At 42.7% G+C, this 18,625-nt stretch overlaps 2 protein-coding genes across 2 annotated transcripts; both read right to left on the bottom strand.

Moving 5' to 3' along the window:
• Positions 1–547: 547 nt before the first annotated feature.
• LOC117194342 lies at positions 548–17,309 on the bottom strand. Its single transcript, XM_033398911.1, has 6 exons — positions 17,274–17,309; positions 1,667–1,800; positions 1,410–1,586; positions 1,195–1,341; positions 860–1,123; positions 548–772 (listed from the first exon to the last, which is right to left on the bottom strand). The coding sequence occupies exons 2-6, from the start codon at positions 1,786–1,788 to the stop codon at positions 670–672; spliced, it is 813 nt and encodes a 270-aa protein (XP_033254802.1). The 5' UTR covers positions 1,789–1,800; positions 17,274–17,309; the 3' UTR covers positions 548–669.
• Positions 14,428–16,373, bottom strand: LOC117194340. The gene is made up of 3 exons (XM_033398908.1): positions 16,005–16,373; positions 15,291–15,551; positions 14,428–15,234 (listed from the first exon to the last, which is right to left on the bottom strand). The coding sequence occupies exons 2-3, from the start codon at positions 15,361–15,363 to the stop codon at positions 14,474–14,476; spliced, it is 834 nt and encodes a 277-aa protein (XP_033254799.1). The 5' UTR covers positions 15,364–15,551; positions 16,005–16,373; the 3' UTR covers positions 14,428–14,473.
• Positions 17,310–18,625: the final 1,316 nt, after the last annotated feature.

Genomic DNA, 18,625 nt, shown 5'->3' with positions numbered 1-18,625 from the left:
TTCTTGAGTTTTGCCATTTTTAAAGTCTATCAAACAAAATTTAGAACTGAACTGCGTAAAAGAAACAATTTAGAAGAACTGAAAAAGCCGAAATGGAAACGAGTAGAAAAACGATGTTTCTTTTTTTGAACACCAAACGCTGGCACGGCCCTGTTCGATGCGATTCGGCTCTGATTGGTTCCGCTTCAGCTTGAGATCGGTCTGATTTGGCCAACTGATTTGGGGAAGCAGGAAAGCGCACCCGATTTGCAATAACAACTATTAATACACGCATATATACGTCATGATATATATGAAGGCAATGGTAAACGAAAGACAACTAGTATTCCCTGGGGGTTGGTGGTGTGGTTGTGTTGCGCCCATGTCGAGCAATCGGAACCCAGATAGGACTGGGCTGAGTTCCTTCGCTAAGGTGTGTGTGTGTGGTGTGGTGTGGTGCTGGTTTTTGTACGAACATATTTGCTTTCTAACTTATTTCCCAAATTGATTTTGATATTCCTAAATTCCGGGATCCTAACTGAATCCCTCTCTCCACGTCAAGGTCCCTCAAGTGTGCTGCTGTAGGTGTCTATGTATGTGTTCCAGGTGAAATGTGTTGACATGTGTGAGTGTGTGCGTGTGGGATGGGCTACCACTGCACCGTTTCTATCTCCGGACTTCGAACGCCGCTCAGTAGACAATGAGCAGGTTGTTCTCATTGAAGCCGGCGGAGTGTCCGGCGTTGCGTACAATGAAACAGGATCCATCGAAGTGCATGCGCTTCTCATTGCGACTGCAAAGGACAGAACAGAACGGAAGTTAGCAGAGCAGGATGACGGGCGAGGGGAGGGGAGGTTGAGAGCATCGGTTTGACACTCACCGAACAAACAGATGCGAGGTCTTGCCCAGAGAGGCAGTGCAATGGATGCCAGGTGTGGTCAAAGTGGCCGATCCATTGCCGGGACTGGTGCGAATCAAGCACTTGTTGTCCACACGAGTGACCTTCACCAGGCCATCGGCTGCCTGGGTGATGCGAAATCCGTTTATGTCATAGATCTCAGTGCCATCCTCGGTACAGGTGTAAGCTGAATTGGCAATCACGTCATGGGCTTCAGCCATATAAGAGGGACCATGGCGCGAGTCGCTGTGAGAAGTTCGGGAATTAAATCGAAATTAGCCAAATAAGAAGCGATGCAATTGGCCGGGGGGACTCACTCATAGAACACTGCCAGGGTGTAGTCCTTGGTCAGATCGGTGAAAGTGTCGGTTGTGGTGCGCGTCCCGGCTGTGTCCACCAGGTAGATGAGAGCGCACGCCCCGCTGGTGAAGCTCACACCCTTGTACCACATCTTGGCATAGCGACTGTAATGGGAAGATAATTCAAAGGATTCAAAAGATGCCACGTTGGGGTAAGGGCCATTCCCACTCACACACAGTTATTGCCCTTCATGCCGTCGTAGGTGACTATTTCGACTTTAGCGCCGCTCTGCAAGATGCGTCCATTGGGGTGGATCAAAGCCGAGTTGCTGCAGTTGCGTGATAGAGCAACTGCCACCATGCTGCATTGATTGAGCACGCGCACCGCCTTGTCCAGAGTCATGTCAATGCTGCCCCATGCAAAGAAAGGTATTAACATTAGGGGTCGGTCTTAAAGAAGAGCCAAGTGGCTGGGGGCGTCCACACTCACCGCACGCCATCGCGGAGGCGCAACTGGATGGTGCCGTTCGTCATGGCAATGGGTGTGTGGTTCTCGAGCTCGAAGTTGCGTGTGCTGCTCACGCGTGCCAAGGCGTATGGTGGAGGGGGCATTGGAGACGGCAACTGTTGGGAATTCTGAGATTGAGCATAGAATCGGCTAGATTTACAGATATGCAGGAGCCCCTTAAGAGGCAGTAGTTCTGCTCGTTGTCGAAGCCATAGGTGGGCGTGACATTGTAGCGCCCTGTGAGTGCCTTGCCGTTGTGCGCCATTTTGCCAGCGTCTATTTCCTGCATATTCCCTGGCCCGTACTGGGGAGGGTTGGAAATGTGTATGCCCGGCAGTTGGACGTATGTACGGGCCGACTGACTGCCGACGGGGTAATTGGCGCACTCCTTGGAAATGCCGCTGGTGATGGTGTTGGTGCCAACGGTGGCGCTGCTAGCGAGACTGGAGCTGCTGCCGCGATCCATGTGGCCCACGGAGTCCGTGCCGGAGGACAGCGAGATGTTGCTCATGCGTTGGGACAGCTGCCCCCAGTCATGCCGACACGCAAGCTTGCTTGCTAAGGGAGGGGGGATGAGAAGGCGAGAGGTAGTAGCGGAAGTTAGATCCGGAAGGAAATGAAGAGGTGAGGAAGTGAAAGTGCCAGAAAATAATTGAATACCGGCAGGAGAGAAAACGACAGATACGAGAGAAAGTGTCAGCAGCGCAGAAATCGAATGACTTTGCAACTGTTGCTAACATTCTGTCGACATTCTGTTAACGCATGCATATACATACATACATACATATATGTATTTACCTACGTGTGTGCGTTTTTCCCAATTTGCATTTGATTTTTATAGAAATTAACCAAACTATTTTGAATAGTATTAGAAGAGAAGAGAAGAGGGGGAATTGAGAAGGAAAATTCGAATATTAAAGTCGGAAAGTAAGAGAGCAATGGTGGAAAAGAGCGAGACGGAAAATAAGAAGGTCTGAAATAACAGGAGAGGGCAATGAGGTGATGTGGCAATTGTAGTGTACCAGAGTTTAAATATATATATATGTAAACAGATATATAGGCCCTCGGTATCAGCAGATGACCATGACTGACTTAAGGACGGCGTACAAATAGGGTTGGTCGTGTGCACTCTTGCTAGGCTCGGGTCTAGCTCGCCGGATGGTCGGGTTCTTCCTCGCCTAATTGTACTATCGTACTCCACTACATTTAATTAGTGCACTTTACGGGAACTATAAGTGATTATATAAAACAAAGGAAACTGAAATACTGATAGCGCCGACACGCCAAAAAAAAAAGCCCTACTGAACCATTTCTATTTAGAGAGAACCTAGGTGTTGATTGTCCCTCTCTTCTGTACCCTCCCTACCATGACATTGCGTTCGAGTTCTTGCATTGTCCCTTGATCAATCCTTTACTAAGGTTTACCACATTTTATAAGATCCTGGCACGGATACTCGACAGGCCATTTTTATGATTTTAAAGATTCATTTCAATCCAAAAAGATTCATATTTTAATATAATGTGAGACTTCAATTTCAATATTCATTACGTTGCAGTTGTAGACACACAACAATTGACTTAGCTTCTAATTTGTGGGTAATATTTCCTTAATCCTAATTATCATATAAGTTTAGTTATAAATTCATTATTTTAAAGCATGAAAAACATTAGGGTATAGATATATATATATATATAAACGAGAGAATAAGAATCGAAATCGTAAACAAAAGCTAGATCAGACTGGGGTGCATTATACACACTGAGCAGACGGGTTTGAATCATTATACACTGTATGCATATCTACACTTTCAAGTTAATAGGCTCTTTTGACCAAACTACTTTTTGCTGTACATAATTACTCACTCCGGCGTTATTGTCTTACGCTGATCGTTGGGCCCAATGATGTCGTAGATGTTGACCGCAGCTGTTTAAAATATGGAAATCATAAATATATAATGCCTACAATACAATTACGCTACAAACACCGTCGCATAGTCATCAGTCAGTTGTTTTGGTTTTCATAATACAGACAGAAATTTAATTGTTATGCTCTATCGCGAAAATTGAACCAAAAGGTAGCAACGAAGACAATTTAGTGTGCATATGCACATATGTATGTAGGTATGTACGCGCGTAACATCAAAGAGGGGTGTTAATAAAGTTTCAGTTACATTACGTTAAACTGCTGATGCTTATGCGTTGGAACTTGATAATGAATTAAATGTAAATTGGACTAAACTCGATCCTGTGCTGCTGCTTTGTAGACTGTTGACCGCCTGAAGTTGGTTAGAGGTCAACAGGTGCGATGTATATGGTTCCGGGCCGTACTGACGAATCTTCCGCCAAGCTTGTATTTAGTTATTTATGTCTGAGCAGCACTAAATATTCTTGGCGATTAAGGCTGATCTGTTCCACTTGGATCTTTGGAGATTCCGACTTGGTGGCAATATAAGGTCCAGAAAAGATGAATTATGGATGGAGTTGGAGAAACCTCGACAACTGTTCGCCTAAGCCAGCTCCCAGGGTAGTCTTCTCGAGACTATACCGCGATGGGGCAGCTTAGGTACACCTCCCTGCAACATAGGTTATGTCAGCACGTGCACGGCACTAATATGAAAACATACCTCTTTTCCCAAATATATCTGCACTAAATTCTTGTCATTCACTGACCACTGAACTGTACGGCACTTGTAACTATATGCTCCCAGCATATATTTGTGGAAATATATATATTTTCCGGATAGCACTATATATATGTGTGTGCAATATGTATGTTGCTCGCACTCGGAAATTATCACGTCTTTACAGATCGATCAACTTTCTTATATTGTTCAAAGCAGTAATAGACGATGGACTGAGTAGCCAGTGCAGCAGAGCTTTTGAGCTTTTTACTAACTGTGCAATCGTATGATCCAGAGCATTCGCAGCAGCATAAAACGATCGTCTAATGCACAGCATAGCTTAACTGTGCAATCGTACGATTGCCGTCTATGCTTCCCACTGTCCGTCGCTTGTATGTGTTCGTGGGCGTTCGGACTTAAGAGCGGCTAAGGCTTTGATCCAACCTTAAGAGCGGCTAAAGCTTGATCGTTCGAAATATCACTAGGGGGTCTCACGAGACGAAAGAAGATAACCAATTCCCTATATTTTGTGCTGGCTACTACACCACAGATAATTATACAAGACCTGCTCGACGAATAATTATCTGAAGAACTTGATTAGGAGAGATTATTTCCTGATTTGAATGTCTTTCAGATGATACACGCCGAGATATTTCTTGTTCCCATCGACCAATTCGTAATAGTACGGACTTCGCTTTTTAATTACCTGAGCGGGAATGAACACAGGGGCTAGTTTAGAACTAAACTTTTTTATAGCACTACTTTGTGTGAAATTTCTAGCATATACCAAATCTCCAATCTTTAATTGTGTATCACGGCAGCGCAAATTGTATCTATGCGAATTTTCTTCGTGTGCCTTATTGACATTCGCTTTAGCCTGTTGCCGGATTAGCTGCAAGGAATCGGGGTTCTCCATTCTAGTATCGTCGTTAAACTAGACCTTTACGCAAGAGTGCGTAATCCTTCCCATTCAACATCATGTTTTGACCAAATGCTAGAAAATATGGAGAATACCCTGTACTCCTATGTAAGGTAGATCTCAATGAACCACTAATGGCATTTAGGTTACAGTCCCAATTGGAATGTTCGTTACCGATATAAGCTCGTATCGCAGCTATCACGGATCTGTTCAGTCGCTCGCTGGCATTCGCTTGCGGTGAATAAATAGCTGTGCATTTTTGTGTTATACCGAAGCTATTTAAAAATGCCTGAAAGTAGCTAGATTTAAATTGGGATCCATTGTCTGACAAGATGACTTCTGGCACCCCAAATGTATAAAAGAGAGACCCTTCCAGATATTCACAGATCTTAGGGGCTGTAAATTTCTTCAAGGGACACAGAAAATGGAACTTAGTATTGTGATCAACAACTATGAGCAATCCTATGTTTCCCTTTTTTGTGCGGGGGTATGGTCCTAAGAGATCTATGTATAATTTCTGAACGGCCTATCCGAAGTGAATGGTTTACCCATAGGAGGTCTAAGAATCATATTCGGACTCTTGGTCGTGCGACAAACGGTGCATTCAGATATGTACTTGCGCGTCTGGCTAACCATGCGCGGCCAGAATAAATATCTTTTAAGCTTCTCTATGGTTTTACTCATCCCACAATGTGCGGAGCTAGGGGCGTCATGAGCTTGATATAATACGTTCGTAATTAACCCTGACGGAACCCAAAGTTTCCATGATGCGTTCTCTTGAGACTCATCTCCCGAAGCGAATACTGTCCTTTTGAAAACTTGACCGTCTATCACTTTCAAGTCTGGGAACTTACTCTGATTCTGTTGAATACTTTCTATTAAACTCAGATACTCAGCTGATTTGAATTGATCTGAGTCTAGATCAACCATGGGGTTTATTTGCGTGAGCTCCTCTATAGCCGGTTCATCCTGACGCGATAGAGTGTCAGCGACAACATTCAGTGTCCCCTTTCTATGTAGGATATTAAATGTGAAACTACGCAATTTCATAGACCATCTGGCTAATCTACCCGATAAATCCTTTTGTTGCATTAACCATTTAAGTGCTGCGTGATCGGTTATGACTACGAAGTCCTGTCCCTCAATATAAGAGCGGAATTTTTTTATTCCCTTTATGACTGCTAAGCACTCTAGTTCGGTAACCGAATAATTACGTTGTGCCTTGGATAATTTTTCTGACATGTAAGCAATTGGCAATTCAACGCCGTCGCGTTCTTGAGCTAAAACACAACCGATTCCGTAAGTGCTAGCATCACAGAGCAAAATAAAAGGTTTTGAGAAGTCAGGAGTTATCAAAATGGGTGATGCGGTTAAACAGGACTTTAAGGTCTCAAACGACTGTTGAGCATCATCATTCCACTGTAAATCTTTTTTCTTCTTAAGCAACTCGGTTAAGGGAAAACTAACGGTAGCATAATTTTCAACGAAACGTCGGTACCAACCGGATAACCCCAAAAATCGACGCAGTTGCTTCACGGTAACTGGCACAGGGAACTTCGAGATGGCCTTGATTTTGTCTGGATTTGTCTTTATCCGACCATTACCAATAATAAAACCCAAATACGTGATTTCTTTTATGCAAAAGTTTGATTTCCCTATGTTAATGGTTAGATTTGCTTTGCGTAGACACAACGCTATCTCCTGTAACAACAGTAAATGCGACTCGAAATCCTCTGATAAAACAAGTAGATCATCTAAATATACGAATACACGTGTCCGAAGATGAGCTGGAATAACTCGATCCATTAGTCTACAGAGAGTTTGAGCGGCATTGCAAAGACCAAATGGCATCATTTTATATTGATATAATGGTCGGTTAGGCACTGTAAATGCAGTATACTGTCGCGATTTCCACTTGAGAGGTTATTGGAAGGGTTGTGTTGTTGGTTTCAGTTTCTGTTAGTGAGCGATCTAACCTGGATCGTTGAGTTGCTCTCGTATTCATACCCCTTCTAATAAACTTTTGGCCCTTTTTAGGTCGATTAGACGTTCCGTCTATTGTGCTAAAAGATTCGTTAGCACTAGTTGGTCGTGTTCCTTCGGCGTTAAGCTCGGCTAACAACGGGTTGTTAGAGAATGTTAGTGCCAGAGCAGAACAATCTAATGAACAGGTGGGACATTTTGGGTTTGTCCTAATCTGTTCCAAAATACAAAGTTTATGGAATTTGTGTCTACACGGGGTGTTGGCTATAATCTCACTAGTTCCCAATACTTCGTTGCAAATTCCACAAAATGGTTCTGCTTCCTGCAACGCAGTTGTTATGTCATCTGTACTTCGCCTTACAGCCATTGTATATCAGACAATATTTAAGGAATTAAAGAAAAAAAAATATAATAAAAAAGAATTATATAAGAAGGTATTAATTGTAATAATAATGTCTGTCTTTCCCACATGCCAGAATACTTCGAAATATCTATTTGGTTTCAGTAGGCTTTTCTATTTTCGTTAATATGGACTAATTATCAGTTAATGACCTCGTGCACTGAATCATTGGACAATTATCGCGATTTGGCAATATAAAATTGTAAATCCGAATAACTCAAGATGCCTAAAGTGAAAAAGCAGGTTTGCTTTGGTCGATCAATCCAAAATAACTGAATTGGAACCGCTAAATCCTAAAACAATTCCTGTTTATTCTGATCACTGTATGATATTGCATAACTGTCTCTGATACTCACAATTCGATACTGTAGGTCTGTTTTGGTCAACCAATCCGAAATAAAATGAATTGCAGTTGCTAAATCCGAAAACCGAGTCAAAGTATAAATTTTGAAATCTTTAACCTTTGTGCAATATTTTGCAAAAGAAAATGTGTCGTTGAAATTTTGATGTATTACCGGTTGAGCTTGGAGAACCAGGCAAGATTTGCTTGTCTTATTAAAATAAACGGCCTATATAGTAAGACACTATAAATCCAAATTTTAATATCGGCTCTGAATTGGTTTTAGATTCTAAGGCAAGTTGCCTGGCCCCACGTTGGGCGCCATAAATGTGTAGTGTACCAGAGTTTAAATATATATATATGTAAACAGATATATAGGCCCTCGGTATCAGCAGATGACCATGACTGACTTAAGGACGGCGTACAAATAGGGTTGGTCGTGTGCACTCTTGCTAGGCTCGGGTCTAGCTCGCCGGATGGTCGGGGTTCTTCCTCGCCTAATTGTACTATCGTACTCCACTACATTTAATTAGTGCACTTTACGGAAACTATAAGTGATTATATAAAACAAAGGAAACTGAAATACTGATAGCGCCGACACGCCAAAAAAAAAGCCCTACTGAACCATTTCTATTTAGAGAGAACCTAGGTGTTGATTGTCCCTCTCTTCTGTACCCTCCCTACCATGACATTGCGTTCGAGTTCTTGCATTGTCCCTTGATCAATCCTTTACTAAGGTTTACCACATTTTATAAGATCCTGGCACGGATACTCGACAGGCCATTTTTATGATTTTAAAGATTCATTTCAATCCAAAAAGATTCATATCTTAATATAATGTGAGACTTCAATTTCAATATTCATTACGTTGCAGTTGTAGAAACACAACAATTGACTTAGCTTCTAATTTGTGGGTAATATTTCCTTAATCCTAATTATCATATAAGTTTAGTTATAAATTCATTATTTTAAAGCATGAAAAACATTAGGGTATAGATATATATATATATATAAACGAGAGAATAAGAATCGAAATCGTAAACAAAAGCTAGATCAGACTGGGGTGCATTATACACACTGAGCAGACGGGTTTGAATCATTATACACTGTATGCATATCTACACTTTCAAGTTAATAGGCTCTTTTGACCAAACTACTTTTTGCTGTACATAATTACTCACTCCGGCGTTATTGTCTTACGCTGATCGTTGGGCCCAATGATGTCGTAGATGTTGACCGCAGCTGTTTAAAATATGGAAATCATAAATATATAATGCATACAATACAATTACGCTACAAACACCGTCGCATAGTCATCAGTCAGTTGTTTTGGTTTTCATAATACAGACAGAAATTTAATTGTTATGCTCTATCGCGAAAATTGAACCAAAAGGTAGCAACGAAGACAATTTAGTGTGCATATGCACATATGTATGTAGGTATGTACGCGCGTAACATCAAAGAGGGGTGTTAATAAAGTTTCAGTTACATTACGTTAAACTGCTGATGTTTATGCGTTGGAACTTGATAATGAATTAAATGTAAATTGGACTAAACTCGATCCTGTGCTGCTGCTTTGTAGACTGTTGACCGCCTGAAGTTGGTTAGAGGTCAACAGGTGCGATGTATATGGTTCCGGGCCGTACTGACGAATCTTCCGCCAAGCTTGTATTTAGTTATTTATGTCTGAGCAGCACTAAATATTCTTGGCGATTAAGGCTGATCTGTTCCACTTGGATCTTTGGAGATTCCGACTTGGTGGCAATATAAGGTCCAGAAAAGATGAATTATGGATGGAGTTGGAGAAACCTCGACAACTGTTCGCCTAAGCCAGCTCCCAGGGTAGTCTTCTCGAGACTATACCGCGATGGGGCAGCTTAGGTACACCTCCCTGCAACATAGGATATGTCAGCACGTGCACGGCACTAATATGAAAACATACCTCTTTTCCCAAATATATCTGCACTAAATTCTTGTCATTCACTGACCACTGAACTGTACGGCACTTGTAACTATATGCTTCCAGCATATATTTGTGGAAATATATATATTTTCCGGATAGCACTATATATATGTGTGTGCAATATGTATGTTGCTCGCACTCGGGAATTATCACGTCTTTACAGATCGATCAACTTTCTTATATTGTTCAAAGCAGTAATAGACGATGGACTGAGTAGCCAGTGCAGCAGAGCTTTTGAGCTTTTTACTAACTGTGCAATCGTATGATCCAGAACATTCGCAGCAGCATAAAACGATCGTCTAATGCACAGCATAGCTTAACTGTGCAATCGTACGATTGCCGTCTATGCTTCCCACTGTCCGTCGCTTGTATGTGTTCGTGGGCGTTCGGACTTAAGAGCGGCTAAGGCTTTGATCCAACCTTAAGAGCGGCTAAAGCTTGATCGTTCGAAATATCACTAGGGGGTCTCACGAGACGAAAGAAGATAACCAATTCCCTATATTTTGTGCTGGCTACTACACAATGCTGCTGTTGCCGAGCTGTTAAGACTGCGGCGGCTGTTAACTCGCTGTTGATACCCAGCTAGCGCGATGATGCGGCAGTTTTGTAAAACAAAATGTCTGAAAATTGAAGAAACTTTCACGTTATTGCTTGGAATTTCACTTACCGGCGATGGGTTGTTGGTGTAGACGGAGCGCTGGCGCACCCCGTTGGGCGGCTTGGTGGGCGAGCGCAAGATGTTGATTTTGTCGTTCATCTGAGCACGCGACAAGAAGTCCTCGGCATTGAAGAGCCCTTCGGGCTGCTTACTTGCGAGACCGGCTCCTGCTGGGAAGTCTCGCAGTCCGATGATTGGCACTGCGCCTCCTTGGTGCTGACCTTGGGCTCAACGGACTTCGGCTCGGTGACCAATTTGATTTGGCAACTTTTTTACCCGATACTCAAAATGAGTATTGGGGTATATTAGATTTGTGGTAAAAGTGGATGTGTGTAAAGTCCAGAAGGAATCGTTTCCGACCCCATAAAGTATTAATATTCTTGATCAGCATCAATAGCCGAGTCGATTGAGCCCTGTCTGTCTGTCCGTCTGTCCGTCCGTCCGTCCGTCCATCCGTCCGTCCGTCCGTCCATCCGTCCGTCCGTCCGTCCGTCCCCTTCAGCGCCTAGTGCAACGATGTTTTGGATCCAGACTTCTGTAATATGTCACTGCTACAAAAATATTTCAAAACTTCGCCCCGCCCACTTCAGCCCCCACAAAGGACGAAAATCTGTGGCATCCACATTTTTAAAGAAACGATAAAACCAAAAACGCAGAATCGTAGAAGATGACTATATGATCTAGGGTGTAAAATCTCAATCAGATCGTATAACTATTATAGCCAGAATCAAGAAAACAATTTCATTCTTTCTCGCTCTGTCTCTCTCTAACACACAGGTTTCATGGTCGGTTTTGCCAATTGCAAAATATGAGTTCAAGGATCTCAGAACCTATAAGATCCAGAGCAACCAAATTTGGTATCCACACTCCTGTGATATTGGACCTTGACCGTTTCGTGTCCAAATTTCGCCACACCCCCTTCCGCCCCCGCAAAGGACGAAAATCTGGGGCATCCACAAATCTCAGAGACTATTAAGGCTAGAGTAACCAAATTTGGTATCCGCACTTCTGTTAGATCTCACTATAAAACGTATATCTTAGAATTTCTCCCCACGCCTTTCCGCCCCTCAAAGGACGAAAATCTGTTGCATCCACAATATTGCAGATTCGAGAAAACTAAAAACGCAGAATCATAGATAATGACCATATCTATCAGATTGCTGAATCTGGATCAGATCGGATCATTTTTGTAGCCAAAAGCAAGAAATCAATTTGCAGTGGCCACGCAGCGCCCGACGTCACGCTCAGACTGATTTTCTGTCTCTCTCGCACGCACTCTTTGTCGTGTCGTTTAATATTAGCGGCGTCTGCCACAGGAGAGCCATACTGACTTAGTATCGGGTATAACTGTAGAGTTGCGGTCTCCGCAGCAACTCACAACGTTCCCCCTCGTTCTTTCTTTATTCATTACCGAACATAGATGCAACTGTTAACTCGTTTTATAGTTCTATTTACTCCGCCCTTAATACGTTAGTTCCAGATATCACTGTACCTGTATCGTCCAAGCCTCCCTGGTTCTCCAAGTATTTGTCATACTTAAAAAATAATAAATCCCGGCTCTATAAAAAGTACCAGAAGTCGGGCTCCACGTTGACCTTAGCTCTATACTCCTCCGCTCGCTCTCTGTTCCTTGCCGTCAATAGTCAGTGTTATAATCATTACCTTTCACAATGTAGTAGTAACTTTCGTAGTGATCCTAAAAAATTCTATTCGTTCGTTAACTCTAAGCGCAAGTCAAACGTTTTTCCTCCGTCCCTTCATTACCAGAACAAAACAGAAGCTTCTGCTGCTGGTATTGCAAATTTATTCGCTAACTTTTTCCAAACAACGTACTCGTCTCATATTTACAACGCATCCACTCCGTATCCGTACCAGCTACCTCAAGCTAACAGAATTTTTCTGCCCTTTTTCGAGGAAAGCGTTGTTCTGGAAGGTTTGTCATCTATGGACATATCGTTTTCTGCGGGTCCAGATAAGGTACCAAGTTGCATCTTAAAACACTGTGCCCAGTCCCTTTGCAAGCCCTTGACCTTTCTCTTCAACCTCTCCTTGGAACAGTCTTGTCTCCCAGTAATTTGGAATGAGTCCTACATCATTCCGCTTCACAAAAAAGGTTCAAGATCAAACATTGAAAACTATCGTGGTATCGCAAAGCTTTCCGCCATCCCGAAGCTTCTTGAGTTCCTGGTCACCCGGCAACTGCAACATCTTTGTTGCAGCTTGATATCTCCGTCGCAACACGGTTTTTTCAGACATCGTTCAACATCGACTAACCTTCTTGAGTTTTCTAACCTAATCCACCGTGGTTTTCAAATTGGTTTGCAGACGGATGTAGTTTTTACGGACTTCAGCAAGGCATTCGATTCTGTGAACCATGCTCTGCTTATTCAAAAGCTCTCTTTATTAGGGTTCCCAACGAATCTTCTAGATTGGATTTTGTCCTATCTCTCTAACCGTACTCAACGTGTTTTGTTTTCTAACGTGTTGTCAAATACTGTTAATGTTACTTCAGGTGTGCCACAGGGAAGTCATCTGGGCCCGCTTCTGTTTATTTTATTTGTGAACGACCTTCCTCAAGTTATAACATACTCTATTACAATAATGTATGCTGATGATGTCAAAATCTGTCTTTCTTACTCTGATTGGTATTTGCACACACGCCTTCAACTTGATCTAAGTGAACTACTATTGTGGTGTTCAACTAATCTTCTTTTTCTGAACCTTTCCAAATGCAAACTTATGAAATTTTACCGTCGCGCTCCTCATTTTGTCTCATATGTTCTAGGAAATCATGTCCTTGAGCGAATTTCGAGTTCAAATGACCTCGGAGTCCTTTTTGATCATAAGATGTGTTTCAACACCCATATAACTGCAACTGTAAGTAAAGCTAAGGGTGTTTTAGCGTTCATCAAGATTGACTTGGCCGTTCCATCTAGACCTACCCGTACTTTAAGGCCTATCCGTCTACCCATATGTAGGTCTAATAATGCTGATCATGAACCTTTTAGGGTTTTATGCCATAATTATAACTCCCTCTGTCAAACCCTATCCCCTGAATTGTCTCTTAAACTAATTGCATGCAATATTTATAATCATTTAAATTTAAATAACTTTTAACTTATCTTTTTCCGCCTTTAGTAACTAAGTACCATTATTAACAGATAAGTTGTTAATTTGATAAATAAAAAAATATAAAATGCTTCGTGTATGTTAGAGAGAGACAGGGCGAGAAAAAATGAAATTGTTTTCTTGATGCTGGCTATAATAATAATACGATCCAATTCAGATTCTGCAGTCTAAAAGATATAGTCATTCTCTACGATTCTGCGTTTTTGGTTTTCTCATATCTTTAAAATTGTGGATGCCACAGATTTTCGTCCTTTGTGGGGGCGGAAGTGGGCGGGGCGAAGTTTTGAAATATTTTTGTAGCAGTGACATATCACAGAAGTCTGGATCCAAAACATCGTTGCTCTAGCTCTTATAGTCTTTGAGCACTAGGCGCTAATAGGGACGGACAGACGGACAGACGGACGGACGGACGGACGGACGGACGGACAGACGGACAGACAGAAAGGGCTCAGTCGACTCGGCTATTGATGCTGATCAAGAATATATATACTTTATGGGGTCGGAAACGATTCCTTCTGGACGTTACACACATCCATTTTCACCACAAATCTAATATACCCTAATACTCATTTTGAGTATCGGGTATAAAAAGCTATAGAGAGAGTTTTCTAAGAATCCGTCGCTAGGTGATAGGTTTCTTAAAGCATTCTTTAGGAGGTCTCGCGAAACATAACTACATTTTAGAAGCAATACATTTCCACTGCCGGGAACAGCGGATGTGGGTGATGAATTTTTCCTGACTTCTTGCTCAATGAATTTATATCTGACGTTGCAGGTCAGGAAATGAAAAAATCCCTGCTCAAACTGCGTCTAATAGAACCAGTAGAAGAAGCAAAATTAGCCAAAGTCCTTCGAGCTTCCAGGTGAGCCCGAAATGTCATCCAGTTTGGGAGCGTTCCCGAGGGCAGCGCTGCAAGCGCATCCGCTGACGATTGCCACCCACATCCAACACGCTCCTTGATAGGGCCTCCTGCAAAGCAGGGTACGAGCGCTGCTCCTCTTGTATTGGCGACAGCTGTTGCCGTCCGGGCATCTGAGCATATCCCGCAGGCACCGCTTGCGAAAGCCCTGCTGACCCCCAACGCGTCTATGGTGAAGCAATCTTCTTCCTCGATGTTCAAGGCCGCGTCGAAGCTAAGGTAGTCATCGTTATTCATGCGAGCGGCGAACTCCACAAAGCTATGCCGCACGGCCCTCTCCTGTTCTATTTTAAGAGCCTCCGCCGAGGTGCACGGCATTTCCACATCATTTCCATCATCCGGCACATCGTGCACAGCGCGATACTTCACGTTCAACTCGTAGGCGATCGGGTCGTCGTACGGCGAGCGGGCAAAGTTGATCAGCTCGTGGATAAACTGATTTGTCTTGGGCCCAAAGAAGGTAAGCAAAGTGTTCTCGAAATCGGCGCTCTGCATGCTGACATGCGACAGCATGCCGTACAACGCCTCGAAAGCTTTCACCGTCTCCGCCTTGCATACGACCACAGCTGTATCGCGGATCGCCCACTCCATGATGCGGTGAATCGCACACGGATTTTCTGTTGGCAAAAGTTGATCAAGAAGGGTGTCATTGGTCGCCATGGCGGACACTTACCTAAGCGCCTGAGGGCTCCACTTGCGGAAGCTGCGCGTCTGCCGTGGTAGCAGCGAGTACAAAGAATTGGCATACACGTAGATGCGCCACGAGATCACTTGACGCGTAGACATATTCCTGGGGAAATTCTGCTATTTGCTAAACCGAACTTTGCTGAGTCGATTCTCGATCCGAAGTGAAAAAAATAAGACTATTTTCTGCTGATAATGCCAACTGCAGCTGCGCTTCCAATGCGCTTCTCGGCTTAAGTTCCACAAGACTCTGAATCACAGAAGGGTAAGATTTATTTATTTATCTAGCGCAAAACAGCACACAAACAGTTTCAGTCTTCGCTCAGAAAAAATTTTGCAAGTACTTGATTTATTTTTTTGACAAGAAAATGGTGACGGCGTGTTCTTTATTAATTCATTAGATGTGTACACCCTGAAAATACCAGACTCTGAATCACAGAAGGGTAAGATTTATTTATTTATCTAGCGCAAGACAGCACACAAACAGTTTCAGTCTTCGCTCAGAAAAAATTTTGCAAGTACTTGATTTATTTTTTTGACAAGAAAATGGTGACGGCGTGTTCTTTATTAATTCATTAGATGTGTACACCCTGAAAATACCAGATGTGGTGCAGGGTTGTCAAATAATCCTCCAAGAAAATGAGTACACAAATAAAATGTAACTCCTTTAAAGTGAGTTTTTTTTTTTTTGAATATGTAGTACCTGATATGATAGTAGATCTGATCTTAGCGGTTTCAAGTATACAGCAGGAACAGTGAACCCTGTACACAGTGCACACAAAATACCACGTTCTGGTTTTACTGTTCTGCCAAAAAAGTCACTTAACACCACAGCCTCGAAAAAATTGATTTGTATTCATTGATATATTACATTATTAATCCGATACGGACAGAAATAAACTGTGGAAAATCGCTGACGGGCTGGAGACTAGTTTACATTAATGCAGGCACATCTGGAGAAACTATAGGCCCTTGGTCAAACAACCCATTGTTCAAGAAATGTGAGTAATTTAACCCTTTGTAACGACACTTAATTCGAAACGTCACCCGTCAAAATGGGAATAAATGGAAAATAAATTCTTTTTGTTCGTTTTTTATACCCGATACTCAAAATGAGTATTGGGGTATATTAGATTTGTGGTAAAAGTGGATGTGTGTAACGTCCAGAAGGAATCGTTTCCGACCCCATAAAGTATATATATTCTTGATCAGCATCAATAGCCGAGTCGATTGAGCCCTGTCCGTCTGTCCGTCCCTATTAGCGCCTAGTGCTCAAAGACTATAAGAGCTAGAGCAACGATGTTTTGAATACAGACTTCTGTGATATTTAACTGCTACAAGAATATTTCAAAAATTCGCCACACCCCCTTCCGCCCCCGCAAAGGACGAAAATCTGGGGGTATCCACAAATCTCAGAGACTATTAACGCTAGAGTAACCAAATTTAGTATCCGCACTCCTGTTAGATCTCACTATAAAAATTATATCTCATATAATTATATCTTATATATCACCCCCTTCCGTCCCCACAAAGGACGAAAATCTGTTGCATCCACAATATTTCAGATTCGAGAAAACTAAAAACGCAGAATCATAGATAATGACCATATCTATCAGATTGCTGAATCTGGATCAGATCGGATCATTTTTGTAGCCAAAAGCAAGAAATCAATTTGCAGTGGCCACGCAGCGCCCGACGTCACGCTCAGACTGATTTTCTGTCTCTCTCGCACGCACTCTTTGTCGTGTCGTTTAATATTAGCGGCGTCTGCCGCAGGATAGCATTACTGACTTAGTATCGGGTATAACTGTAGAGTTGCGGTCTCCGCAGCAACTCACAACGTTCCCCCTCGTTTCTTCTCGCTCTTTCTTTTCGTCAAGTGAGTTCACAAAACCGGCGTTTGTGTGTGCGTGCGTGTGTTCGTGTGTGCGGCAAATGCGAAATTTTTCACTTTAAATATGTGTGAACTTACTTGAGAACACGCGCGTGCTAAATACAGTTTTAGAATATTTTGTTCGACACTTCTCACTACGACTCTGAGAGGAATTTTAATTTTTATATTTAATTTTCCACTTTACATGAGCTCCGCTCGCTGGCACAATTTTCGAAAGGATGACTGTTCGGATTTTCACACTGAAAGTCGTCGCCTGCTCAAACCGGAATTCAAAGTGAAAAGCAGAGCTGTCTCCCGATTATAATCGGAGCGATATTCAGGGCTGCATTTCAATGTTGTATGGATGTAGATCAGATACTAATTACTGTACATTTTCGTATTATTAATGGTACTCCGTGGCTTGAGTCTTGAGCTTCACAAAAAAATGGTTTACCAAATTACCAAATGGTTAAATGGTAAAAAGTTTAATTCGTACACTGCTCATTTTCACCTTGTTCGATCCTTTCGGATTCCTGTAAAGAAAATTTACCAAATACAATTCGTTCACAGATTTGCATTAAGGCGCCGCACTGACGCTGATCTATCCACAAGCCTGGAAAAAAGTATTGACCCGTCATCGTTTGGCCCAAAGTAACTTCATTCTGGTCATGGCTATTTGTGGAATACTTCTGGCAGTCTTAATTTAATTTGGATCTCTTCCATAAACTGCGTGCACTGCAACTCTCTCTTCCCTAACTCCTCTCAAATCTGATTTCCTATAGATTATTAATTGGTACTTTGTATCGTTGCCCAACTAGAAATGGATTTAAGTCAGTGTTGAGTTTTTATCCCCAATCGGCCGACTAATTATTTCGAATTAAATAAAACTCGGCGCAGAAATAAAATTACGATATGTTCTTTAATGCGTGACATCCAAATTGCAAGTGTGGCTTGCCTGCCCTTTACATTGCCGCTCCGATCGCTAAGCGCAGCTTCGCTCGGCCGACGTCGGCAGGCAGACGCAAAGCGGAGATAGCGAAGAGCGAGCTGGCAGAGAGCGTTTAGCAGGGCAAGCAAGAGCAAAGCTTTAACAAACAAATGAGTGACATAGACATAAGTAACAAACAAAATAAGCGGCTGAGGCCAAGAATTAGGTGCTATTTGGCAAGCAGCTAATCGGCTGGGTTCTGCTCCGAACATTCACCCCCCGTTGGAAGGCAAAGGCTTTCAACAGATCCATCCTGAAGGGGCAGAACCGCTATTGTTCCAACGGCCCTCTTGAAGATGCTTGCTTGGGCGCAGCTGGCGGCTACGCTGGGATGATCGTCGAACGCAGCAATCGGCGCTTCTTTACGAAGGCGGCTTGTCGTGATTACGTCTTGATCATCGGGAACCTCTGTAATTGCATAGAATGGCAGGAAATTTGGCAATGTAGAAACTGTTGAAAGTTG

Source organism: Drosophila miranda (assembly GCF_003369915.1).
Source record: "Drosophila miranda strain MSH22 chromosome Y unlocalized genomic scaffold, D.miranda_PacBio2.1 Contig_Y3_pilon, whole genome shotgun sequence".
NCBI lineage: Eukaryota > Metazoa > Arthropoda > Insecta > Diptera > Drosophilidae > Drosophila > Drosophila miranda.
Note: the sequence above shows the minus strand (reverse complement) of the source record. Positions and strands in the feature narration are given on the sequence as shown.